The sequence below is a fragment of the Alnus glutinosa genome, chromosome 7 (genome assembly GCF_958979055.1).
Source record: "Alnus glutinosa chromosome 7, dhAlnGlut1.1, whole genome shotgun sequence".
Lineage (NCBI taxonomy): Eukaryota > Viridiplantae > Streptophyta > Magnoliopsida > Fagales > Betulaceae > Alnus > Alnus glutinosa.
Window position 1 is genome coordinate 19,926,507 of NC_084892.1, and position 27,383 is coordinate 19,953,889.

At 40.4% G+C, this 27,383-nt stretch overlaps 1 protein-coding gene across 1 annotated transcript; it reads left to right on the plus strand.

Moving 5' to 3' along the window:
• Window positions 1-539: 539 nt before the first annotated feature.
• Window positions 540-27,383, plus strand: LOC133872649 (uncharacterized). Its single transcript, XM_062310229.1, has 20 exons — window positions 540-1,852; window positions 2,171-2,374; window positions 3,439-3,543; window positions 4,962-5,027; window positions 5,114-5,278; window positions 5,442-5,516; window positions 5,651-5,802; window positions 8,537-8,672; window positions 8,822-8,891; window positions 8,987-9,114; window positions 9,260-9,316; window positions 23,445-23,630; window positions 23,751-23,843; window positions 24,906-24,991; window positions 25,074-25,140; window positions 25,226-25,292; window positions 25,374-25,510; window positions 26,386-26,477; window positions 26,637-26,703; window positions 26,809-27,383. The coding sequence occupies exons 1-20, from the start codon at window positions 644-646 to the stop codon at window positions 26,971-26,973; spliced, it is 3,327 nt and encodes a 1,108-aa protein (XP_062166213.1). The 5' UTR covers window positions 540-643; the 3' UTR covers window positions 26,974-27,383.

Sequence of the window (27,383 nt, forward strand, 5' to 3'; positions counted from 1 at the left end):
TTTGTTCATTAATTTCCTTGAAAAAGACGAATAGGCCCTTTGGTTATTTTTCTTACTCAAAAAATCCCTTGAGTTGTCTTTGACCACGTCATGTTCTAAAATTTCTGACCTAGAATTCTTAGATGCTTTACGGAATAAATTCTCTCCAATCTGAAACATTCTTTTGAGATTAAATACTTTTAACTTTTCTAAAAAAAAACTATGCAAATAATTTAAATCATATCCTTATTTATTATTATATTTTTAATAATTTAGTGATTTATTATTTTAATACCTATTCACTGGAGTATCAGAAGAATTCAAAAATCCTATTAAAGCCAGTTTGGAATTCATCCTGTCCACGTGGCATTTACTTATTCGCTAACGATTGGGCTGTGCCTAGAAAGAACCTCATCCAAGTTCCACCCTTCCAACCATTTAAAAACCTCCTCAACAAGATCAAACCCTCTTTAGTCTCTCCTTACCTCTCTCTGTCTCTCCCGCCTCCCCAACCAAAAGAAAATCCCCCCTCCACCCCCCCCCCCCCCCCCCCCCCCCCCTAATCCTTATTGGCTTATTCTCCTCCGCTTCTAGGCCTCTAAAAGCCTAAAACCCTAAACTCGTTCCTGAATCTCCTCCCCCCACCCCCCAACACTATCATCCGATGGCGGCCGATCCGACTCCGCACCAACTGGCCCTCCTCCTGGGGCCCGACGCCTCCCACTTCGAAACCCTAATCTCCCACCTCATGTCCTCCACCAACGAGCAGCGCGCACAGGCCGAGTCCCTCTTCAACCTCTGCAAGCAGTCCCAGCCGGACTCCCTCTCCCTCCAGCTCGCCCGCCTCCTCCAGTCCTCCCCTCGCCCCGAGTCACGCACCATGTCAGCCATCCTCCTCCGCCGCCAACTCACCGATCTCTGGCCACGCCTCGCCGACTCCACTCGTTCCTCCCTCAAGTCCGTCCTCATCTCCTCCCTCCAGACCGAGCAGGTCAAGTCCATCTCCAAAAAGCTCTGCGACGCCGTTTCCGAACTCGCCTCCTCCCTTTTGCCCGAGGACGCCTGGCCTGAGCTCCTCCCCTTCATGTTCCAGTGCGTCACTTCGGATAATCTCAACCTTCAGGAATTGGCTCTGCTTATTTTCGCGCAATTGGCGCATTATATCGGAGAAACCCTCGCCCCGCACCTGACCACGCTCCACGGCGTGTTCTTGAATTGCTTGGGCTCGCCGCGGAGTTCGGAGGTCAGGATTGCGGCGCTAGGCGCGGCCATCAATTTCGTGCAGTGCTTGTCGAGCCCTTCGGATAGGGACAGGTTCCAGGACTTGTTGCCGTTGATGATGCGGACTTTGACCGAGGCCTTGAACTGCGGTCAGGAGGCGACCGCGCAGGAGGCCTTGGAGCTGCTGATCGAGTTGGCCGGGACAGAGCCGAGATTTTTGCGTAGGCAGCTGGTGGACGTGGTTGGGTCGATGTTGCAAATTGCGGAGGCGGATAGTTTGGAGGAGAGCACGAGGCATTTGGCGATTGAGTTCGTGATAACGTTGGCGGAGGCGAGGGAGCGTGCCCCGGGGATGATGAGGAAGTTGCCGCAGTTTATAAGGAGGCTGTTTGCGGTGCTGATGAGTATGCTCTTGGATGTGGAGGATGATCCGTCCTGGCACAATGCAGAGACCGAGGACGAGGACGCGGGCGAAACCAGCAATTACGCCTTTGGCCAGGAGTGTTTGGACAGGCTGTCCATTTCGTTGGGTGGTAATACCATTGTGCCGGTCGCTTCCGAGACTTTCCAGCCTTTCTTAGCCGCTCCGGAATGGCAAAAGCATCATGCCGCCCTCATTGCGCTTGCACAAATCGCGGAGGGTTGCTCGAAGGTATAGAGCATTGCTTGTGACTTAGATGTTTTCCACAGTATCTTGGGAGTAACTTGGGGTGCGGGTTTGTGTGGGCAATAGGTTTCTTGAAATGTATTTACTTGTTACTTATGTGTCGAGGACTAGTTGCTGATTCAAGTGTTAGATAGAGCCTTTGATGTATTCTTTGCTGTGTGTATTAATTTGACTGGAAACAATGTTCTGGTATTTGTTATTGCATTTTATGTAGTTTCATTGCTTTTGGTTTTGCCATGTTGACCGAAAGACTTGATTTGTCTTCAAGTGTGGTGATCTCAAGTTTTGTCTTTTTGGACGCAGGTAATGATAAAGACCTTGGAACAAGTACTATCAATGGTTTTGAAATCATTCCAACATCCGCATCCCCGCGTGCGGTGGGCAGCGATAAATGCAATTGGGCAATTGTCCACGGACTTGGGCCCAGAGTTGCAAGTTCATTATCATGGTCAAGTGCTGCCTGCATTAGCTGGAGCTATGGATGATTTCCACAATCCCCGAGTTCAGGTTTGTGATATAAGGAGTATATCCTATTGTTTGTTGTTTCCTCTCTCTCTCTCTCTCTCTCTTCTTTTTAGTTTCTTTTTTCCCCCTGCAAATAAAGATGGATGTTCTTGCCTTTTTTTTTTCGCCATTGTTTCTGTATATACCCCTTCCCTTTCAAAAAGGTTGTCATTCACGTTTTACTAACTTCAAATTGAGTGAGGATGGTTTGCATTGATGTTTAAATTTGGTGAATGGATCATTATTCATGCATATATATATATATATATATTTATGACAGGGAACACTAATTCAATTCACCTTGTTGTATTTCTATATTGATTATTATTATTATTATTTTTAAATGACTGGGCTTATGTAAGTACCATAGGCTCGCTGGCATGAAAAAAAGGCTGTCCTTAATACTTGGGTTCTGAGCTTGCTACTTACAGGTTTCCCTAATAAGATGTGGTGGGATGACTAACATAGGATATTTCAATTTAATGTTAGTTCTAAAACTTCTCTGGTACAATTACTTCACAATGAAATTGCTTAATAAATCACAAGGTGACACTCAATGCTTATGCTAATTGGCATCCATGGGAGAAACATGGAATGATTTTTGTTTATTGGGTTTGATGTCAATTTGTAGTGAAGAAAAGGTGATTCCATTTCTCAAATGTTTATTCTGACCAGCTTATAAATATGAAACTTAATTCTTTTGTTGTAAAGTTACATGTGCAACTAATGGATCTTCAATTTACCACCTCACAATCTACCCTATTTTTATGAGTGGGGGAAGTGATATTTGAGCCATAACCCATTGGCAATGTAAGTTTAAAAGTTGTACAATAAAGCAATGTGTATATTGGACTTTGTTAAGGAAGCCAAACCTATGAGTAATTGTAGAAAAATAAATTTGTTAAAGCTCGAATGTTTGCCTCCTAATATGTTTATTAGTTGCTTTAAGTTTCTTTTTGCCCCATGGCTGTGTAATGTATGCATCTTTTTTATTTTTTGGGTGACAGTTTAATGTAAGCATCTTCATATAAAAGCATTCCAATAACTGTCATGTCTGGTTGTTACAGGCCCATGCTGCTTCAGCAGTGCTCAATTTCAGTGAGAATTGCACCCCAGATATCTTAACACCATATTTGGATGTTATTGTCACCAAACTTCTTGTCCTCCTCCAGGTATATGATCACTCTCGTCATCAACCTACACTGAGCATGTGCTCACGTGTCTATATATTACTGTTTGATTACAGAATACAAAAATGTGCATATGGAACTCTGAACATATTTACTGAAGATGTTCTGGGACCTTTCAATTTTCTTTCTTTCTTTTCTTTTCTTTTTTAACTCATATAAGTAGAAAAAAAAATTATTTAGAAGGGCAAAAAGTAGGGCGTAGCCCTAAGAGGAGGCACACAGTGAGGACACTGGGAAAAAATTACTAGTCAAAAAGAAAATGGGATGCAGGGAAAACAAGTTAGAATGTAAAAACATATAAAAATAGAGCTAAATCACAGAGTATACAATTGTTGGACTTCTTTATATTATTATTATTATTATGCTAAGCATAAAATTATGGGACTTGTTGAAAATGCAAGACACTTAAACTGGCAAATCAATTCATTATGTGAGGATGATCGAGCTGCTAAATAAACTGTTTCTTTCTTCATCATCATTTAGTGAAGAGAAGATTTAGTTAAACTATAATGATATTTTCCATTCTACATAAAGAAACTAATATAATTTTGACTTATTTCCATTATTTTAAATATTAGGGTTCTTCTATAAGATCTTACTTATAGATAAGCAAGTTGGTCCAGATGGCCTACCTGCTGAGCAGCTTTAAGTTTTATTTTTTCCAGCTGTAATCCTTGAACACTTCTACTCAGAACTTATATATTTACAAACCTCTTTCGTCCCTGAGAGAGAACTTAAGAAATGACACATTTTCATTAATGTATACTATCTTAACTACATAAAACTAAAATGATGACTTGAAAAGGGGGTTTGGGAGGGAACTTTCGTTGATGGATAGGCTTGTACTAACTTAGTTATATTTGATTGCAATGGAAACAGGAAAGAAAGTTGTGGGCGGGAGAGAGGATGGGGGATCATACCCTGCTTATGTATAGAATCATGGGGACTGTGGCATTAGTCGTTTAGGTGTGTCATTTTCTAGTAGAACCAAAGCACTAGTTAATGGAAATTAAAGGCCTTTTAAGGTGGTTGATAGTAGGTGTTAATTTAGGATGTTGGAAAGAAAATAGGGAAAATAAAAGAATTGTGGGACAGAGAAATGACGAAGAGCAAGACTTGTGGGGGTGAGTGTGAAGCTCTTTTTTAGCTGTGGTGCAAAGTATGCATGCTGTTTTTGTAGTATGCACATACTCACCCATATATCCTGTAGCTTTATAATATAACATTAGGTGTTCGAACTGTCCCTCATAAGCTTATTCTATATCTTGCCATGGTGATATATACTGGACTATGTTTTTTTGTTTTTCTTATGGGAATTCTTATTTTCTTTGGTTGGAGGAGTTGTTGTTTTTCCCTTTTTATTGAGCTTATATCTTTTGTATTATTTTTACGCTTTCCAGAATGGGAAGCAGATGGTGCAAGAGGGTGCTTTGACAGCTTTAGCATCAGTTGCTGATTCATCACAGGTAATTTTGTTACTCATAATCTACATAAGTAGTCTCAATTTCATTTTAGAATCCATCAGTTTAACATGTTATTGTTGTTATAACAGGAGCAATTTCAAAAGTATTATGATGCAGTAATGCCTTACTTGAAAGCTATTTTGGTGAATGCGAATGACAAGTCTAATCGCATGCTTCGTGCCAAATCTATGGAGTGCATTAGTTTGGTTGGAATGGCTGTTGGGAAGGAAAAGTTTAGGGATGATGCTAAGCAGGTGACAATTTATAACATTTTCGAGCCTTTGACTCTTTGATTGTTTATGCTACCATATACATGACTTATCAAGGGGTGGTGACCTTTTCGTTTCTTTGATTGATGCCACCCTCCCCCCTAGAATACTGTAAATATGTCCTTACTGGATTGTTTTCTCTTATAAGGTTATGGATGTCTTGATGTCATTGCAAGGGTCTCAATTGGAGTCGGATGATCCAACTACAAGCTACATGTTACAAGTATGTTCTCACCATTTAAGGGAATAATGTGGAAATCTAAGTGAACGATATCATGCTTTTTTATCTTGCTGATAAAGGTTTTGATTTACTTGTTAAAAACTGGTGGAAAAACTAATTGCGTAATTATACTTCAGGCATGGGCCAGACTTTGCAAATGCCTTGGGCAGGATTTTCTTCCTTACATGAATGTTGTGATGCCCCCATTGCTTCAATCGGCTCAACTTAAGCCTGATGTAACGATTACATCTGCGGATTCAGATGCTGATATTGATGAAGATGATGACAGGTTTCCTTTAGTTTTAGTGTTGTTAAATTTTAATATCTGGTTGTTTATTTATGTCGATATGATTTTTTCTCCTCTAGCATATTCTTTTTTTTTTTTTTTTTTTTGGGTTCCCATATTTATCTGCATATTTGCTTTTTTCTCGTCTAAATTATATTCTTAGAGCGGAGATAAAGGTTCATCATGCATGTTTTCAACTGGTTCTTAGGGTTTGTTTGGGTTTCCGATTTTAAATAGTGCGATTTGAAAACGTAGTTTTTAAAAACATAGTTAAGTGTTTAGTAAAATCACAGTTTGACATTTAAAATTCCAGTTTTGTCTTTAAAATCGTGTGTATTTAAAAAAATACACGTCCTTCCCTGCAATTTGAAAATGCAGATTTTTTTACTTTTGCAAATCGTAATTTTTTTAAAACGTACTCTTAAATGAGACATTTTTTTTGCAATTTGGTTTAAAATCACTTTTTTTTTTTTCTGTGAAATCGTAATGCCAAATGTACCCTTAGATCAGTTATTTTTTCTATGATATTAGGCATGATAGAGGCACACTTAACCATTTCATTAAAATATTTGGGTCACACACCGACACATACATACAGACGTCTATCTGAACTCTTTTTGATAAGTTCTATCTGACGCTATATTGTCATTTCCAGATTCCATTAAGTGAAATAACTAGCATTGACTTACATTGTAGGGGGGTTGAAAAAACCGTAAAATAGGAAAAATTATCAAATTCATTTTGAGCACACGTGTCTCTTCTGTTGTTTAGGTCTTGTTCTTCTCAAAGAAGAGCACTAACTCTTAACGTGGCGTTTGGTTTGGGGAATCTAACATTCCCCTGGCATCCACATTCCTAGGAATGTGATGCTTGAAAATCTGGATTCGCAGGAATGTGATTAAACTCGTGTATGGGAATGTTTAGGAATCTGATAGGATTCTTATAGTTGGTTTACTCCTAGGTATCCTGTAGTGATTATTTGTACCTTTCAAAATATTCTTATGTTTCTCTCTTCAAGTGAATAAGGTTGTTTGATATAAAAGTATTTAAAATTAAACAAAAAATGAATGAAAAAAAAAACTATATATGTGGTTTTTCTTTCATTTCTCAATATATAAATTGTCTATACTATTTGATTTATATATTTTTTTATTTTATGTTTCATCTATAATCAAATAAAACCTATTCATTTTGGTTTTTGTGGAATAAAATAGTTCATTACTTTTATAGACATATTTTGATTTTTTTCTTTATAATTTCATTTATAACCAAATAAAACCTGTTCATTTTTCATATTTTGTGAAATAAAATAGTTTATCACTTTGATATTCGGAGTTTACATATGGTCACAGTCAAATCCAAAAAAGTAGCATTAGAAAATCAACCATAACAAAATTCTCAGTCTAACTTTTCTTGAATAATTAACCATAACAATATCCAGCAAACAAAAGAGAACACCAAACTATACCATCAAAAAGTTAAAAAGTTTTTGTAAGGTTTGGGGATTCAGAAAACGAGAATGTTTAGTGCAAACACAAGGTGTTTACTGCTCTTTATTAATAGGGAAAAATACACTTTATCCCTTAATGTTTCACCTCTTTTTCAATTTTGCCTCTAAAGTGAAAAGAATTGCAATGCACCCTAACGAAGTTTTAAAAATTTTCAATGTTGCCCACCCGTTACTTAAGTTCATTTTTGACGGAAATAGACCCACGTGCGACACACGTCAGCTTTTAAGAGAAATTCTTTCCGAAATATCCCTTAAAAAGAGAATAAAAAAAACAAAAAAAGTGACAATTTTTTATTTATTTATTTTTTATTTTAAATAAATTTGGGGGGGTGGCCAAAGCCACCCCATGGACCATTTGGGGGTGGTTGTCCACCCCCATTTGGCCTAAAGGACCTCATTCGTCCAGCCTGGGGGTGGGGAACCACCCCCATGCCTCATGGGGGTGGTTCGGCCACCTCCTAAGGGTTTAGCCACCCCCCCAAATGGTCCATGGGGGTGGTTCGCCAACCCCAGACCGGCGGAATGAGGGTGTCTCTAGGCCAAATGGGGGTGGCTTCGGCCACCCCCAAATGGTCCATGGGGTGGCTTCGGCCACCCCCCAATTTATTATTTATTTTAAAAAAAATATTTTTTTTTGTTTGTATGTTATTTTGGTTTTTTAAGGTATATTTCGGGAAGAATTTCTCTTACTATTTTTGAAAGATTTTCTATTGTAGGAAGATTTTCTCTCAAAAACCCACGTGCGATGCACGGGTCTATTCCTGTCAAAAAAGACAGACTCAAGTAACGGATTGGCAACATTGAAATTTTTTAAAACTTGGTTGGGGCATATTGCAATTTTTTTCACTTTGAAGGCAAGATTGAAAAAGAGGTGAAACATTAGGGGGGTAAAATGTATTTTTCCCTTTTAAATAATAAATGAGCATTTTTGTCCTTTTGAAGAAAAAAAATTCCCAAAGCCAAGGGAATGTGGATTCCCACCTCATTAGAAGGGAATCCACATTCCCAGTAAAAGGGAATTAAGGGGGAAATCCAGATTTTCATTGGCATTTGGATTCCCTTCAGTGAAATGCAACCAAAAAGGGAATAATCTTTTAGGATTTTCAGGAATCCATTCAAATGACATGTACCTGAATAAAAGGAAGAAAGAGGTGACCTCAAAGAAAGATGATGCTTATGTTTAGATACCAATGTTTTTACAAATATTTACGTTGTTTCTTATTGCAGCATTGAAACAATTACTCTTGGGGATAAAAGGATAGGAATCAAGACTAGTGTCCTGGAGGAAAAGGCCACAGCTTGTAACATGCTATGTTGCTATGCTGATGAGTTGAAGGAAGGATTTTTCCCATGGATTGATCAGGTTTATCTGAATTCAATTTTTTAGAGGCTTTTCTTTCTTTCTTTTTTATTTTTTATTTTTTGTCTTTTGAATTTTTGTCCTGGATCTTTTCGGGGTTTTCTTTCAAGGATTTCAATAAATATTATACTGAATATGAATAAGTAATATAGGTTGCTCCTACATTGGTTCCCCTTCTTAAATTTTATTTCCATGAAGAGGTCAGGAAAGCAGCTGTTTCAGGTATGAACATGAACTTTGCTATTTCTTTTTCCTAGGGTGAATTCTTGCAGAACTTTACTGAAATTCTTGATGTTGTCTATCCACTTTGTCTATAGCCATGCCGGAGCTGTTGCGTTCAGCTAAATTAGCTGTAGAAAAGGGGCAATCCAATGGTTGTAATGAGTCCTACGTAAAACAGTTATCCGATTACATCATACCAGCATTGGTGGAGGCTTTACACAAGGTTAAACCTCTGTTCTGGTTGTTGGCTGTTTAATGTCGTTAAAACCTTTTCTTTTTTAATTTTTCTGGTATCAGTTTATTTGAACTCAACAAATAGCATTTATGCTTTTATATACTGATTCATTGGAACTGTTGCGGACTTTCAGGAGCCAGAAGTAGAAATTTGTGCAAGCATGATGGATGCATTGAATGAATGCATACAGGTTTGTACATCCATTTATGAGGTTGGAGTACATGTTTGGACAAAAAAAGTATTATTTTCTCTCTTCACACTAGATATTTTATATCCTAAGAAAGCTCCATTGTGGTATACCTACTTGCAAATTGAACTATTGTGGAATCTCAATGAGATTATTCCTGTGATGCGTGACCAGGAAAAGAAGAAAAAAGAAAGGTGATTATTTTGTTAGTGATAGTTTTTAGAATGTGATCTCGTCATTCCATGGACATCATGCCAAACTATTTCTCTTATTTGAGAATAATCTTTCAATGTTGTTTCTACTTAATGTTATCTATCATGGAAAGGGTTTTGTGCAAAAATGAACGGGGCCTAAGAGAGTTCTCTTTCCTAGTGGTCATGGAAATTTTACTTCTGGTTGGTACCTTTGAAAAAGATTAAAATAAGAGGCGGGTGGAATTGGTGAGTACTTATTTACTGTATAAGTGGGTGGCTACCTAAGAGGGAACTTTCAGATGCCTGCTAAAGCTCCATAGCAGGATACCTCTGTCTCCTTTGATGTTTGTCATTATAATGGAGGCGTTGGGTAGGATGATTTTTGCTGCAGTGAATGGAGGTTTGTTGTCTCTCTTCTTTGTAGGGATGGGGACTAACATCTCTCACATTCGGTTTGCTGATGATACCTTGATTTTATGTGAGGTTGACCCAAATCATCTATGTAATCTTTGGGGCCTATTCTTATGTTTTGAAGTTGTGTTGGGTTTGAAGACGAACTTAGCCAAGTCGGAATTGGTTCATGTTAGAAATGTTGATAATGTGATTGAGTTGGCTTGGATTCTGGGCTATGGGGTTGCGTCTTTGCCCTTGAAGCATCTTGGTCTTCTGTTGGGGGCATCCCATAAGGCCAAGCATATATATTATTGAGAAGATAGAACGTCAGTTGACTAGTTGAAAATGTTGTATTTGTTTAAGGGCGGTAGAGTTTCCCTTATCAAGAGCATCCTTTCAAATTTATCTATGTACTTCATGTCCTTTCCTCTCCCTACGAGTGCTGCAAATTGTATTGAGAAGCTCCAACGCAATTTCTTATAGGGTGGGCTAGGCGATGAGTTCAAATGTCACTTGGCGAGTTGGTTTAAAGTTTGTACGCCAATCTTTGTGGGATAGTTGGAATTAGAAACTTGCTGAGGTTCAATTATGCTCTCTTAGGTAAATGGCGTTGATGCTTTGAACTTGGGAGAGAGGCTTGGTGGAGAGTGGTGGTGGACTCTAAATATGGAAGTTCATGAGGGTGGTGCTCTAGTGAGCTTGTTGGGGCGTATGGGGTAGGGTTATGGAAGAATATTATGAGAGCTTTGGGGAAGTTTTCAAGTCATACTAGATTTAAGGTGTGAGATGGCTCCAAGGTTATATTATGGCATGATCTATGGTGTGGGGATATGGCCCTTAAGGAAGCGTTTTAGAGTTTATTTGGTATTGCATGCACAAAGGATGCTTTTGTTGCAGATCATGTGGAACTTCATGGAGGTTCCATTTAGTGGAACGTGAGCTTTGTTAGAGCGGCTCATGATTGGTAGGTGGATGTTTTTGCCTCGTTTTTCAGGGTGTTCCTTCCAAAAGAGGATTGTTTGTTTAATCCTTTTACAATGTCATGAGTTGTAATGATAGTTTTTCGTTTCCCTTGGAAGAGTGTTTTGCAGACTATGGCTCTGTTGATGGTGGGATTTTTTGCTTGGTCGGCGGCCCTAGGAAAGATCTTTATCATGGAAAATCTCTAGTAGCAGCACATCATTGTGGTTGATAGGTGTTGTATATGTAAAAGGAATGGGGAGTTCGTGAATAATCTTCTTCATTGTGAGTTTGCTTGTGCTATGTGGAATGTTTTCTTCAAACGGTTTGGGCTGTTTTGGGTTATACCTAGATGGGTGGTCGACTTGTGTGCATGTTGGTGGACTGCCAACAGCACTCAGAGTGTTGTTGTGTGGAAGATAGTGCCTTCGTGCCTTTTGTAGTGGGCATAAAAATGATAGAAGTTTTGAGGACCATAAGAGGATTTTGGAGGAGACTAAGTTTTAATTTTTCAACACCCTGTATCTTTGGACAGTTTTTTTTTTTTTCCTTTGGTGATTAGTTATCATGATTTTGTTGCTCTTTTTGCTCCTACTAGTTAGGTGGCTTTTCTTTTATAATCCTTGTGTACTTGGGGCGTCTTACTTTTTTAATGACATCTTGATTACTTATAAAAAAGTATTTGATGAAAAAAATGATATTGAGAACTATAGTGACTCATTATTATGGAAGAATTTCATAACATGATTTAAATGATGCCCCTTAATGTTTATTGCGGCTATATGTACATTATGCTAAGTACAATAGTCATATGGACTCCATGCTGTTTCTTAACTACTACTCGCAAAGATCCAGATACTTAGGTTAATGTTTGTTAATGTATTTGGGTAATTGTTGTGTTTTTGGTTAGAAAACGTGTTTTGATGTGACAGAAGGTGAGAAGTGTTTTTAGAAGTGTATTCTAGTGGGGTCCACATTTGAAAAATTTATTTATTTATTTATTTTTATGGAGTACACCTTTTTATTTTGAGAAAACCTCAAAAACCTCATGGTCAGGGTGGCCACACGCCATCCCAAAGTTAAGCTCTTGTTTTGTCAAAATATTTATTTTTTTTGATCAGTGGGATCCCAAAGTTAAGCTCCTGTTTTGCTGATGGAGAGAAGTGATGTGAGTCTGAACCAAAATACGCTCTTGCCTCTCTCCTCTTTTCTTTCTAGACTCTTTCACCCTAGCGGTGGCGCGTCTAGGCGTGTCCCGCTAGGGTTCCATTCTCTCGTTGTTTTGAAGCTCGGACAACGTATTAGATCACATAGTTTCTTGGGTGGTGGGTTTTCATATTGCGGTCTGTTTTTTGTTGTGTTCTGGTTTGGTTTTGGCTCGTCAGTTCTAAGCTAGGCTGGTGCTGGTCTCCAGCTGGTGGTGGAGCGGATTGCGCATGGAGATACCATGTGGTGTTGATATGGAGAGGTGTTTCTCCGTGGAAGCAATAAAATTCTTCTTTTCTGTGAGAGGTGATAAGGCAGACTTTCGTTTGGAGGAAAGGAGGAAGGATTTTGTAGGGTACGTTTTTGTGGGCGTTCAATGCTCCGTTTGGCTGGTTAATACGATTGAAGAGGTGTTGAAGTCTCTTGGTAAAGAAGATTTCGTTAAGTCTTACCATGAGGATGAGAAGGTGCTGATGGTCCGTGGGGGTGGTAATATGGCCAGTTGTTATCTAGAGGTGGCCGTTTATGCAGAGGGTGGTCGGAAATGTATCATTTGGCTTCCCGAGGGTTGTGGAGGGTGGGGATGGCGACCGTTTGTGGGAGAGCTGCGTCAGTTATTGCTTCCTTTTGAAGCCAAATCTCGGTTGCCGGGTTCTGTTGATATTTCACCAGAGGGGAAGCAAATGGGAGTAGGCGTGAAGGCTTCTTCGTTTGGGCGTTCCTTCGCAGAAGTGGTGCGTGCAACAGCCAGCTCTGCCACGGTCTCTGGTGAGTTAAAGACACCACCTTTGGGTCATCTTGATTTGTTTCCGATGGCGGATTGTTTTGAGTGGGTGAATGTGATACAGACAAAATTCTAGTGCTTACGTGGCAGTATCGAAGCCCCAAGTCGGCAGTGAATAAGGAGTATAATCTCCATATTCTTTCCCTGTATGTTTTAGTTAATAAGGAATGTATTTTCATTAGTTTATTTCTTTCCTAGTTAATTTTCCTGCATGATGTAACGACGGCTAGACCTAATGGTTGTCTTATGACCTAGCCGTCTTCTATATAAGTATAACCCTAATGAATAAAATATCATGTTGAATTATTATCAAATCTAGAACCTTTGTTGGTATCTTGGAGGTCACGACTCCCTCGAAGTAGCCATCAGAGACCACAACTCTCGAGAAGTAGCCCATACTCCTTTTCCTTTGTTCTTTTATTACTTGATTGCATCAAGTGGTATCAGAGCGAGGTTGATTGTTTTCTACAACAATCTCCAATCCACACCATCACCATGTATTTCCAAATTTTCTTGAATACAGAGCAAAAAGCAAGACTAGAAAAGATGCGGTTATAATTCCTCGCGTGGAAAGATCAATCTAACAAACGGATGGAGGAGCACATGAGAATAATTATAAGTTCTTTTCCACCACACACCTCTCCACCAAGCCAATCCTTGCCCATAACAACTACCTCACCGGCTGCCACCGTCACAAAAAAGAGGAAGAAAAGAGCGGTTGAAGCAACAAAATCTATCCACACCGGCGTCCCACCAAACCACAGTCGACCGGCTGTAGATCAGCCCACCTCAACCGCAAATTCAAAAAGCACCGAACCCAACCTTCCAAACGTGCCGTCATCAACTCATGCTGTGCCTCTACGCCTCTAGGAGTCACTTGTGTTCACTGTGGTGAGAGAGAGATAAAGAAGAGAGATTTTGTTTGGCTTTGAGTCAGAAAAGAAAAATATATTGATGGGAAAAGAAGATTGCGTGATCCCAACAACTACAAGGAAGAGACACAAACCAAAAACAAGAAAGCTGAGCTTTGGGATGCATCTCGCTGTAAGAAGGTAAGCGACGAGTATTTTCTTACGAGATATGCGTGCATCCGGGGGAGGAACTGCAGACCGATGTATTCGTTTCTAGAATACAACCATAAACTCACACTTGAGCTGCATTGATACTGGAAGTCAGGTTAGCTATGGGGCTGGCTTTAATGAGTTCTTTGCAAAAAAAGCCAAACGTGTAGATGGTGATATAATTCCATCACCTTTTGCTGATCGCCGATTGTTTGTTTTAAAGCAGCATGTAGGTGTTGTTGGTACAATTACACCCTGGAACTTTCCCTTGGCTATGATTACTCAGAAGGACTTTCTCTTGGCTATGATTACTCGGAAGGTTGGTCTTGCACTCGCATGTGGTTGTACGGTAGTCATAAAACCCTCTGAAATTACGCCTTACAGCTTTAGCAGCAGCTGAGCTATCTCTTCAGGCTGGAATAACCCCAAGCGTTGTCAACGTGTTTATGGGAAACACTTCTGATATAGGGAATTCTTTACTTGTGAGTACATCGGTTAGAACGAGGCTCAACAACAGTTGGAAAGAAGTTGATGGCAAGTGCTGCTGGGACTAGTAAAAAGGTATCTTTGGAACTCGGTGGCAATGCACCCTGCATAGTTTTTGATGATGCAGACCTGGATGTGGCAGTAAAAGGAACTCTTGCAGCAAAGTTCCGTAATAGTGGACATATATGTGTTTGTGCAAATAGAGTTCTTGTGTAAGAAGGTATCTACGAGAAATTTGTAAATGCTTTTTCAAAAGCTGTCCAAAATCTCCAAGTTGGTTTCGGGCTCTTTGATCAATGAAGCTGCAGTGCCAAAGGTTGGAAGGGCAGGGAGTGATTTTTGCAAAATTGGAACTCTTCCTTGGGGACAAGGCAATTGTTAGGGGGGAGGGATGATACATACAAAATTCTAGGATTTACGTGGCAGTACACGTGGCAGTATTGAAGCCCAAAGTCGGCAGTGAATAAGGAGTTTAATCTCCATATTTCTTTCCCTACATGTTTTAGTTAATAAGGAATGTATTTTCTCATTGGAATGTTCTCTTTACGCGCAATGTTCAAGATTGGGAGGTGGAGATGGTGATGTCCTTCTTCGAACAGTTATACTCTACTAGGGTTCGGCATGGGGAGGTTGATAGGGCGGTGTGGACTCTTTCCAAGAGGAGGAATTTTGAAGTGAAGTCTTTTTATAAAGCTTTAGTTTGTCACGAGACGACTTCCTTTCCTTGGAAGGGTATATGGCGTGTTAAAGCTCCGAAGCGGGTTGCGTTCTTTGTCTGGACAGCGGCTTTAGGGAAGATTTTAACTCATGACAATTTACGTAGGCGTGGTATTGTGGTGGTAGAGTTGTGTGTTATGTGTAAAAAGCATGGGGAATCCGTTGATCATCTTCTTCTTCATTGTGACGTGGCTCGGATTGTTTGGAGTTCTTTTATAGATTGTTTGGGGTGGAGTGGGTTATGTCTAGTAGTGTTGTGGATTTATTGAGTGCTTGGGGCACTTTGCTGGGTTGTGATCCTGTTCACCGTATGTGGAAGCAGGTTCCTCTATGTGTCTTGTGGGGCTTGTGGCGTGAGAAAAATTCTAGGCTTTTTGAGGATGTGGAGGTACAGGTTGTGGCTCTTTGTAGAAAGGTGCTTAATATGTTATATCTTTGGGTGTCGGCGCATAGCTTGGGTAGTATGCTGTACGCTGATTTTTTACTTTCTTGTTCGTTTCAGTTCTCTTTTTAGGGGCTCCTTTGTATACTTCCTGTGTACTAGGGTTGCGCCCCTCTGCGCTTTTTAATGAATTCTTACTTATAAAAAAAAAAAAGGAATGTATTTTCATTAGTTTATTTTTTTCCTAGTTAATTTTCATGTATGATGTAACGATGGCTAGACCTAATGGTTATGCCTTATAACGTTGCTGTCTTTTATATAAGTATAACCCTAATGAATAAAATATCATGTTGAATTATTATCAAACCTAGAACCTTTGTCGGTATCTTGGAGGTCACGGCTTCCTCAAAGTAGCCATCGGAGATCACGGCTCTCTCGAAGTAGCCCATATCCTTTTTCTTTGTTCTTTTATTACTTTATTGCATTAGAATGGAGATGAGAATCCGAGATTGGCGGTGGATTGCTTTGAGTTGGAGAGGAATTTGAAGAGGGCGGAGGTTGACTTAGTGGGGATCGTTGGGTCAGTGAAGAAGGCGAAAAAGAAGAAGGGCACTCTCGTCAATTGCTCCTAGAAGAAGATTCTAGGGTATGCGTGGAGAAAGATGTGTGATTGGACAAAGGCAGAAGTGAGTCAGGTGGTTGGTTTTGGGCTGGACCAATTACCCTTTATGGGTTTTAGAGGTGTTCGTTTGGGTCGATTCTTGTTTAAGCCCAAACCGTTTTGTGAGAGGATGTTGGTCTGGGTTTGAGACTCGTTGTGGGTCCTAGGCTCTCTTTAGATCCCGAGTCCGCACCGTCGCCTGAAGTTGCCGTTTCTTCGTCGTCGAAGGTCATAGTGATGTAATCAAATAGTAAAAGAACAAAGGAAAAGAGATTTGGGCTACTTCGAGAGAACCGTGATCTCCAAAACAACCAAAAAGGTCTAGGTTTGATAATAATTCAGCATGATTCTTTATTCATTAGAGTTTACACTTATATAGAAGACGGCTAGGTCATAAGACATAATTATTAGATCTAGCCATTGTTACATCATGCAGGAAAATTAAATAGGAAAGAAATAAACTAGTGGAAATACATTCCTTATTAGCTAAAACACGCAGGGAAAGAAGTATGGAGAATTATACTCCTTATTCACACCGGCTTGGGGCTGCTTGGTGGCTACGGTATTGCCACATCAGCCCTAGGAAATTTGACCTTATTATCCCTTCCCCCTAACAACTTCCTTGTCCCCGGCCTTGATCATGTCTTCTTCCCACGTGGCTTCTGCCAGTGAAAGGCCTTGCCAATGGATCAACAACTCGGGTTTCTTGTGCTTGATCCGAGTCTTCAATATGGCTTGTGGTGCGGGAATCAGTCTGCTGTCTTTTAGCACGTTCGGGAGATGCTGGCAGGCATCATGCTTGCTGCCAAGGTATCTTTGCAACAGGCTGATGTGGAAGATTGAATGGATTCGGGACCCTTGCGGCAAGCTTAACTTGTACACCACCGGGCAGATTTTCTTAATAACCTGAATGGACCATAGAAGCGGGCGGCCAGCTTGGTTTTTGCGCACATAAAGCGAAACCTGTTGGTAGGGCTGCAACTTCAAGTATGCCAGTCACCTTCCTCGAGCTCCTCTTTTCGGTGTTTATCATCATATAACCTCTTCATGCGTTCCTGGGCAGCATGGATGTTGTTCTTCAATTCTTTCATCATTTGATCTCTCTCCCTTAACTCCCTTCCTACCGCTTCTACCCTAGCCGTACTCGGGAGATAAGTTAAGAGCATAGAAGGATCCTGGCTGTATACTACTGGAAAGGGTGTGTTTTTGATGGTGGAATGCCAGCTGGTGTTGTAACTATTCTCCGCCCAAGCTAACCACTCGCCTCATTCCTTTTGTTGGTTGCTTGCAAAACACCTCAAATACATCTCTAATGTACGGTTCACCACCTCCGTTTTCCCATCGGTTTGGGGGTGGTAGGCTGCACTGAAGTTGAACGAAGTCCCCTGTAACTTAACCAATTCTGTCCAAAAGTTGCTGGTGAAGGTAGGGTCTTGGTCATAGACTATTGACTTCGGCATTTCGTGGATCTTGAAGATATTCTCAAAGAAAACTTGTGCTATACTCACGGCCGTGTAGGGATGACTAATGGCTATGAAATGTGAATATTTGGACAGCTGGTCTGCCACCACAAAAGTGGTTGTCTTCCCCCTTGAATTCAGGAAACCATCTATGAAATCCATAGATATATCTTCTCATATTTTTTTTTTGGATTAGGGAGTGGTTGCAGTGGTCCCCTGGGCGTAAGATTTTCACTCTTATGGCGTTGTCATACATCACAATGTTTGATGAAATCTTTAACTCGACCCCTCATGCCCTTCAATTAGAAGTTAGCTCGGACTCTTTGGTAGGTTTTGTGATACCCCTCATGGAAGTTGCCATGTATTTCTGTGTACTTAGGGGCACTTTTCACTTTTTTAATAAAGTTTTCTTTACTTATCAAAAAAAAAAGTTGCCATGTATTTTTTCCAGCATGGTAGTAAGAAGGGCTGAATTTTCTGATAGATATATCCGGTCCTTGTAGTACAAGAGACCCTCCCGAAACTCCGAAGGGCCGACTGCTTCCCCTTATCTAACCTTCTTTTTGAATTCTTGGAGGGCCAGATTGTTTCCTACTTTTGCCTTAACAATTTCCAGCCACTGTGGAACCGGGCCCGGCACCGCTACTAGCTCGGCCTGCTCAAATTCTTCTCTTTTTCCAGCCCGAAATTTTCATCCTTGGGAGAGAGGGCATTGGCCACAATGTTCTCCTTGCCCTTCTTATACTCCACCGAAAAATCAAATCCCATTAACTTATACAGCTAACTTTGTTGCGCGGTGGTAGAGATCTTTTGAGACCACAAATATTTAAGGTTATGTTGGTCGGATCTTACCACTAAGTGCCGCCCAAGGAGGTAGGGCCACCATTTCTGCACTGCCATCACCAAGGCTAACATCTCCTTCTTGTATGTGGATAGCAAGAACTGCGTTCCTTGTAGTGCTTGGCTCAAGAAAGCTATGAGCCTCTCCTGATGTAAAACAACCCCTATGCCCACTCTGCATGCGTTGCATTCCACAACAAATTCTTTAGAAAAATTCGGTAAGGCGAGTACCGGGGCTTTTGTCATTGCTTCCTTGAGGTTTTCAAAGGCAACCTCTGCTGTGGTTGTCCAAGCAAAGTTGTTTTTCTTCAATATCCGGTTCAGCGGGGCTGCTATCTTCTCGTAGTCCTGTATGAAGTGGTAATAACTGGTGAGACCCAGAATTCCACGCATGGCCTTGGGTGTTTCGGGTTTGGGCCATTCCTTCATGGCTTCTATCTTCTCGGAGTCAACCGCCACTCCTTTCGGGAAAATTACATGCCCCAATTATTGGACTTCTTGCTGTCCAACGTTGCACATGGCCCTCTTGAGATAGAGTTGTTTTTCCAGCAAGTCCATCACTTCTCTCACATGTTCCATGTGTTGTGTTCACTCCCGACTATAGATTAAGATGATGTCAAAAACACCAATGCAGATTTGCGAAGGTAAGCATGGAATACCTCATTCATGAGCCATTGGAAGGTGGAGGGGGCATTCGTCAGGCCGAAAGGCATGACAAGGAACTCGTAATGCCCATGATGAGTGCGGAAGGCTGTCTTCTCAATGTCTTCCCCCGCTACCCGAACTTGGTGATACCCCGAACTCAAGTCCAGCTTGGTGAAGTATTTGGCCCCATTAAGTTCGTCCAAGAGTTCATCTATTACGGGTATTGGAAATTTATCTTTTACCGTGATCTTGTTTAACTCCCGATAATCTACACACATCCGCCATGTTCCATCCCCTTTCTTGACTAGAAGTACTGGGGATGAATAAGGGCTATTAGAGGGTCGGATAATATCCCTGTCTAGCATCTCTCTTACTAGCTCCTCAATCTCTATTTTTTGAAGAAAGGGGTACCTGGATGGCTTAACACTGATCGGACTAGCCTCCTTCTGTAGTATGATGCGGTGGTCATGTCTGCGTGGCGGGGGCAACTCCATAGGTTTTGCAAAAACCGCCCCATACCCTTCAAACAATTGCTCCACTTCTTTTTCCTTCTCCTTCCCCGTCGGCTCCCACCTCTCCTTGCTGTTTTCGGCTGTTTCTGGGTAGAGGGACATGAATTCGTTTGACTGGCCCGACCGACTCTTAATGCCATGCAGTATTATTGGTTCCTTATCTCACACAAACTGCATCTCTAAAGTCTCAAAATCACAGCGAATGGGCCCCAAAATTCGCAACCATTGAGTGCCTAACACCATTCCATAACCCTCCAATGGCAGAATATAGAAATCAACAATAAAAATTCTGCCTTGCAACTCTACTAATATTTGCACGCATTTACTTGGACTGCTTATCTTTTCTCCAGAAGCAATCATCACCTCCATTCCTTCTTCCTCGGCTGGTTGCAACTTCAACATGTGGGCCAGGGTTAGACTCATAAAGTTATGAGTGCTGCCCGAGTCAATCAATGCTACAAAAATTGGTCTCCTAATCCTCCCATAAACCTTAATGGTCTCAGGGGTATCCTCATTTTTTTTTTTTTTAATTTATTTCTTTATTCATTTTTTTTAGAGTAAGAAATTTCATTAAAAGCGCAAAGTACGATCAAATACACAAGGAGTATACAAGAACGACAACTAAGAAGAAGAGGAAAACAATACAAGAAAATCAGTATAACTAATCACTAAAGGGGCAAGGAACGTAGCTGTCTAAGAGCACAAAGAATAAAAGAAAAAAGAAATGAGCTCCTCAATGGTTCCTTCTTTGTCCTCGAACCGTTTATCATTGCGTTCTCTCCACAAGCACCATAAGAGGCAGCAAGGAACCATCTTCCACACAACTGCACTCCAAGAGCAACTACTCGTCCACCAAGTGACTAAAAATGGCATAACCCAAGACAGATTGAAGCGACTAAAAATGGCATTCTATAGAATGCAAGCGGCCTCACAATGAAGAAGTAGATGATCCATAGGCTCCCCATTCTTTATACACATACAACATCTATCAATCACAATGCTTGCCTCTTTTTGAGATTGTTACTAGTAATATCATTGTGATTGATAGGAATTCAGATCCTTACTTTGGACAATCTCAGATACCACTTGATGCAATCAAATAGTAAAAAAACAGAAGAAAAGGGATATGAGCTACTTCGAGAGAGCCGTGATCTCCAAAATAACCAAAAAGGTCTAGGTTTGATAATAATTCAGCATGATTCTTTATTCATTAGGGCTTACACTTATATAGAAGATGGCTAGGTCATAAGACAACCATTAGGTCTAGCCGTTGTTACATCATGCAGGAAAATTAACTAGGAAAGAAATAAACTAGTGGAAATACATTCCTTATTAGCTAAAACGCGCATGGAAAGAAATATGGAGAATTATACTTGTTATTCATTCCGGCTTGGGGCTACGGTATTGCCACATCAGCCCGAGGGAATCTGATTGTATCACATAGTGTTGTTTTCATTTGCAACCGGGGATCTGGAAGTCCTTCAGAGTGGGTCTTCTCAGCTGAGGTCTGCTTTCGCTGGTATGTGTGATTCTGCTCCGGTGGTCGCAAAAGATACCTTCATGGTGTCGGCGGTGGAGGACGTTGCTCAATCTTCTAAGGTGTTCGAGAACCCTATTGCTCGAAGGTTTGTCTTTCCTCCCTTGCCAACTTCCTCTCCTGATCCTTTATTTGTTGCTGCTAAGTTCTCTGCTACGGCAAAGGGGATGCTGTCTTCAGCGTCATTGGAAGGTTCCCTCAGGTGTGCGGGGCCATCTCTAGCACCGGTTAGCAATGGTGTTGGGTTTGTTGAGCTCCAGATTCAGCCCACCTCCACCAGGCAGAACTCGCTTTTATTCGGTGGCTTATACTCGGGGGCGACAGAGTTGGGAGAAAAAGTTACATCTCTCTATTTCAGCACCGTTGGTATCTAAGCCTTTCCAGAATTGCTATAGGAAGGCTAAGGCAGAGCAATGCATTTGGATGAGAGTTTAGTTGCAAAGTTTGTGGCGGCAATGAGGATAGATATTGACGGTGAGACTAAGTTACTGTAGCACTCGAAGGGGGTGGATCCTTTACCTGTCGAGGAATCCTTAGTGGCTACAGTGCAGCCATTGTTGGAATCTGGTGGAGTGGCAGCTTCCTTGAAGGTTGTTAAGCAATCTGTTTTGGCGAGGGGTATCCTTTGGAGGGGGTTCCTCAATCCGAGTCTGTTTGTGCAACCCCTTCTCTCGCCTGAAGTGTCGGCCGCGTCGTCATCTTCTTTTGTTGCTAAGGAAGTTGGGGTGGAAGGGACTCCAATCCTTTTGGGTGGTTGCAGCACTCCAAATGATGAAAAGGGTGAGGATTCTAAGTTTAATGGCATGATACAGTCTCAGAAGTGGTTGGTAGGCGCTGGCCCGGATGGTGAGATCGTAGTGTGGGATCATGGTGACGAGATATGGAATGGGGAAGATGGAGAATCCCCTTTCCCTTTCGGTATTTTACATCTTGACATGCTCTTGGATTGGGCGATAGATGGTGTTCATGGCAAGGATCCGTCCTTGGCAATCCTGGATGCCATTGAAGAGGAGTTTTATCGAGAAAAAATGATAGCACGCTAAAAGACCAAAGGCAGGAGGGAGCTGTTAAACTTGAAAAGCTCCATTAACTACGGCGATACAAGCGTACCTTCTAGGCGTTGGAAGGCAAGGCTCCCATGACGTAGTGTTGTGTGCCTTTTGTGGGGTATTTTTTTTTTTTTTTTGGGGGGGGGGGTGGCTGGTTTGGTAGTTCCTGTGTACTTAAGGGTGCCTTACGCTTTGTTTTAATAAAAGTTTTATTACTTGCAAAAAAAAAAGTGTTTTGTATTTTGAGGTGTGTTTTTTGTTTTTAGAGGGCTTTTCAAACTGAAAATGGAAAACAAGTGCATTGACAAAGATAGCCTTTGTAGTTAGACCATATATGTTCTCACTAAGATCTCAAGTTTAGTTATGGTAGTGACCTAGCGAGAGCAAATTACTTTGAGAAGCTGTACAGATTTATGGTTACAGTCAGTTAACCGTTAGTTGCTGATCTGAGTATTTGAATCATGTTGTTCCTCAGTTTTGGTTTTAATGTTTGAATTGTACATATTGGAGATAATTGTTATACTTTGTCAATAGCACTGATCTTCTTAGAGTCTAAGCAAAAATATAGAGGTTCCTGCTATTATCTCCATGTGAGCATTTTTTGTCTATTATTCTTTTCACTTTGATTTTGTACTTCTCATCTCTATCACTAAATTCACTAGCTTATCCATAGGGATAAAAAACATTATCTTCATCATACCACCATTTCAGCACCTGGAAAATACTCCTAGCTCCAACAAACAAGCTGTGTAGTCTACTATTGAAACTCTAATTCCAAAATTAGAACCATTCCTAATGTAAATTCTGTAAAAACACGATTGTATCCTTGTTGTTTGCACCATACTTGAGAAAGGTCAGTGTAATATACCCCATTTATTTGTGGGACAAGGTTAACAGACAAGCAAATGATTAGTAAATTTGTTTCTTAAGCATTCTTTTATAGCTACATTTCATTTTTGTTGGCGATTGCGTCACTACTGGGTGTGGATACATGTTATCACTATCTTTAATTTTTTTAGACTTGATTTACTCTTTCTTTTCTTTTCTTTTCTTCCTTTTTTTTTTTTGGGGGGGGGGGGGGGTATTTGTGAGAGCAGTGATTTGGTGGTATTTTTCTTATTTTAAGTCTTTCTATTTTCCAACGATTGAATAGTAAAATTTTTCTTGTCCTTAAGCTTCATGGTTTCATTCTTGTAATTTTAGAATTTCTAAATATATGTTAATTTAAGATTATTTTCTCTCAGATTTCTGGATCCCTTTTAGATGTTAGCCAAGTAAGGTGCATAGTGGATGAGATTAAACAGGTAATCACCGCCAGCTCTTCCCGAAAGCAACAAAGAGCGGAGCGGGCCAAAGCAGAGGACTTTGATGCAGAGGAGGGGGAACTGCTTAATGAAGAAAATGAGCAAGAAGAAGAAGTTTTTAATCAAGTATGTTAGCTGAGCATATATGTCATGGCAGCTGGGTTATGAGTTGATGCCCTATTTATTGATTTGGATGACCATTAAGTTATTATCTTTGTTTGCTTTATATTTCTTTTCTTGATCAAGGTTGGTGATTGCTTGGGAACTTTGCTTAAAACTTTCAAGGCGTCTTTCTTGCCTTTCTTTGATGAGCTTGCATCCTATGTAACACCGATGTTGGTGAGTTGTCTTTCTCAATATTACATCTACGAGTCTTTTCCTTTTATATTTTTAAGTTACTCTTCTTATACATAAGTCTTTTCTATCTTAGTTTAAGGCTTTCTTGTTGCCTTTTAGGCTCCGTTTATTTTGATGTAGAACTTTTTTTGGCCTAAAACATTTGCAGCTGAAAATATTTAATTGGAAAACTACTGATTTTCGGTGTTTGACTGTCACCTTGCGAACGTTTTCCGCTGAAAATTCTAATTCTGCTGGTGGCGGTGGGGCTCTAGCAGGGATTGGTGCTGCTGGGAGAAGGGGTGGTGTTTGGGGTGCTGGGAGAAGGGATTGGTGCTGACATCAACACCTATAGGCGTAAAACATGTTCATGGTATAGGACGGAAAATGTTTTACGCCTTTTTAAAATGTAACCCATTTTTGTTGACGGAAAATAATGGGGTGTTTTACGGTTGACCGAAAATGTTTTGCAGTTGACCAATTTTTCCAAGTGCAGCCAAACATCAGGAAATGCTAAAAGTGTTTTATGGAGAATGTTTTATATGAAAATAAACTGAGCCTAAATATTAATGCGAGGCCTTTGGTTTTTAGCTGTTTTAATGCATGGAGGATGTATATTTCTTACATACGGTATTCGCCTTTTCACCTTGGTTTAATTTGTAAATCCTGGTATATGTTTTTGGGCAAGGTGGTTGTTGAGCACTTGGTCCCTATGGTTGTGCTTGCAGCCCTATTCCTGCACTAATACCCCTTTGGCCCCTGATGGAGTTGGGTTGCAATTTGGCGAGTAGTGGGGTTGGCAGCCTCCTAATCAAAAGTGGAATTGAGAAACTATATTGTCTTTCATGCTACCAGATGCCATTCATTGAGCTTTTTTATATATATTTTTTTGTTTTGATTTTTGTAAGACTAGAGGAAGCAGAAGGTAGGAAACAAAACTAAATTGTGTTTGTAAAGTTGCCTTTTCATTTCTTATTTTTAAAATGAGTCCTATGGAAATTTATGGCTACCTTAAGAGAAGCATTTGGGTTTTGACCTTGCTGATTAAACTTGTTGATCAAGCAGGGGAAGGATAAAACAGCAGAAGAGAGGAGAATTGCCATTTGTATATTCGATGATGTTGTGGAGTATTGCCATGAAGCAGCCCTAAAGTAGGCATTCGCTTTTCTGCTTTATTGAAATTGTTATTGAAAGCTGGTTCCTTTTTTGTATTTATTGAACTTGTTTGAACAGATATTATGACACTTACCTTCCTTTCCTATTGGAAGCCTGCAATGATGAGAGTCCAGATGTTCGTCAGGTTTGCCACTTTGATTAGAACTGTGTTATTGCACTATTCCAGTAATCATAGGTCTAATGTAAGATAAACCTCAATTCCTTTTCAGGCAGCTGTTTATGGGATTGGCGTTTGTGCGGAGTTTGGTGGATCTGTCTTCAAACCACTTGTTGGAGGTACGTTGCTTTACTTGCACATGATTGACTCTCTACTTGGAGTTGTTGCCTTAATACATATTCTGTTGTCTCTTTTTGCAGAGGCTCTTACAAGGTTGAATGTTGTAATACGGCACCCTAATGCACAGCACTCGGACAATGTAATGTCATATGACAATGCTGTTTCAGCTCTTGGGAAAATATGCCAGTTCCATCGTGAAAGTATAGATGCAACACAGGTACATAACATTTTATTGTCTTGTTTTTGCTGCGCTGTCAGTGTCATCAGTAATTTGACTGAATCTGGATTGCCATTTCTTGTCATTGCTAGTAGACTCTTTTTACGTCATTTTCCCCTTCATCGGAGTGCTCTTGTTTTGATCTTAATTCCTGTCAGCATGTTATTATGCAGGGTTAAGATTAATTGAATAATTTTCTTGCTTGGGATTGTGTGTAAGGTATACTTTGCAGACTGCCATTTTTGTGTAGCCTGTCATCACCTCAGTAGCAACGAATGAATTCATTGACAATGTCACCAACTCACCACCGATGAATGAACTCATTGACCATGTTGGTTTTATCAAGGAAATAGGATTTTTCTTGCTTCTCTCTCCCAAGCAAACCTCTAATGCCATTATTTCGTGATATCTGAATTAATCTATTGCATTGCTGGTATAAGATCCACCAAACCCTAAACAAGTTTGCAGAAAACTTCTGTCATTACGTTATTTTTCTTGAAGTTCTAGCTGGCCCAATAATAGATGGTTGTGCATCTGGTTTGACTGAAACAAGCTTTTCATTTTTGTGGAGCTTCAGCATGATCAAAGTAATGATCCTAACTAAGAGTCGCTGCTCATCATCTGATGCTCTATATCAGGAGTTGATGGTAGGATCCTTGACATGGAAATAGTTCATTGCTTCATTTTTTGAAAGCAATATTGAGCGTAGGTTCTTTCCTGTTTGATAATCGTATCTTAGAAAGCAAACCAGAGATTGGATTGTTTCCCCTATGGAGTTTGGTTTTCTTTCTGCTTTCCTAATGAGTTAGTAAACGAATTCTAGACAGTGGATACATTGGCCCTACCACCGTTTCTCATGTATTGATGTTTGACAGGTGGTCCCTGCCTGGTTAAGCTGCTTGCCTATAAAAGGTGATTTGCTTGAGGCCAAGGTTGTGCATGACCAGCTTTGTGCTATGGTTGAAAGGTAGAGATCTGGAATTTTTGGAACATGTTGATTGGCACTTGTTTGCCTTTTTTTTTTTTTTTTTTTTTTTTTTTTTTTTTTTTTTTCTTTCCTCCCTCCACTTTGGTGATTCATTTTTCAGTGCACAGATGTACTTAAAAGATAATTGCATCTTCGCAGGTCAGATAGAGAACTTTTAGGGCCAAACAATCAATATCTTCCGAAAATAGTTGCAGTCTTTGCTGAGGTATAATCCACTGCCACAGGATTTTAGGTTTAGTTTCTCTTGTTGTTTTACCTTTGTTCTTTTTCTTTGTTTTTTGTTAACTTATTGGGAGAGTTGTTGGTGTAGGTTTTATGTGCAGGTAAAGATCTAGCAACAGAGCAAACTGCGAGTCGGATGATTAATCTGTTGAGGCAACTTCAACAAACTTTACCACCCTCTACCCTAGCATCGACCTGGTCATCCTTGCAGCCTCAGCAGCAGCTTGCACTGCAGTCCATCCTCTCGTCTTAGTTGCTTTTAATTTTGCGGGCATGTCATCGTTCCTCCTTGGAAGCTGCTCTGACCGACCAGTCATCTTATTTCATTTTCTGGATTGGTGAGTATGTCATTGTTCCTTGTCGGGGAAGCTGCTGCGTCAATTCAGTTCTTTAAGCTTTGTGTATGTAGAAGCAGCTGCGTCTGGTTGGTGTCCTTCAATTACCCATTCTTTTTTCCATATTGTATTCCATAATTTGTTTCGCGTGGTCCGTCACCAAGGCGATGTTTTTTGGTTAGTTGAAAGTCAAGGTGAGGAATAGAGAATTTTTGGTATAGAATTATGTATACTACCAGTGGTCAGTCCAAAGGAACCAAAAGAAAATAACAAAAAGATTATGTAAAGATACCAGCGTATGGCCTTTTATTGGTTGAGGCGTGTCATT

What these genes read in the sequence shown, in the direction of transcription:
- LOC133872649 (XM_062310229.1), top strand. Translation starts at nt 644, where the DNA reads ATGGCGGCCGATCCGACTCCGCACCAACTGGCCCTCCTCCTGGGGCCC. An exon ending in TTTTCCCATGGATTGATCAG is followed by an intron (nt 8,673 to 8,821) that starts GTTTATCTGAAT and finishes TAAGTAATATAG; the next exon opens with GTTGCTCCTACATTGGTTCC. An exon ending in TAGTTGCAGTCTTTGCTGAG is followed by an intron (nt 26,704 to 26,808) that starts GTATAATCCACT and finishes TTGTTGGTGTAG; the next exon opens with GTTTTATGTGCAGGTAAAGA.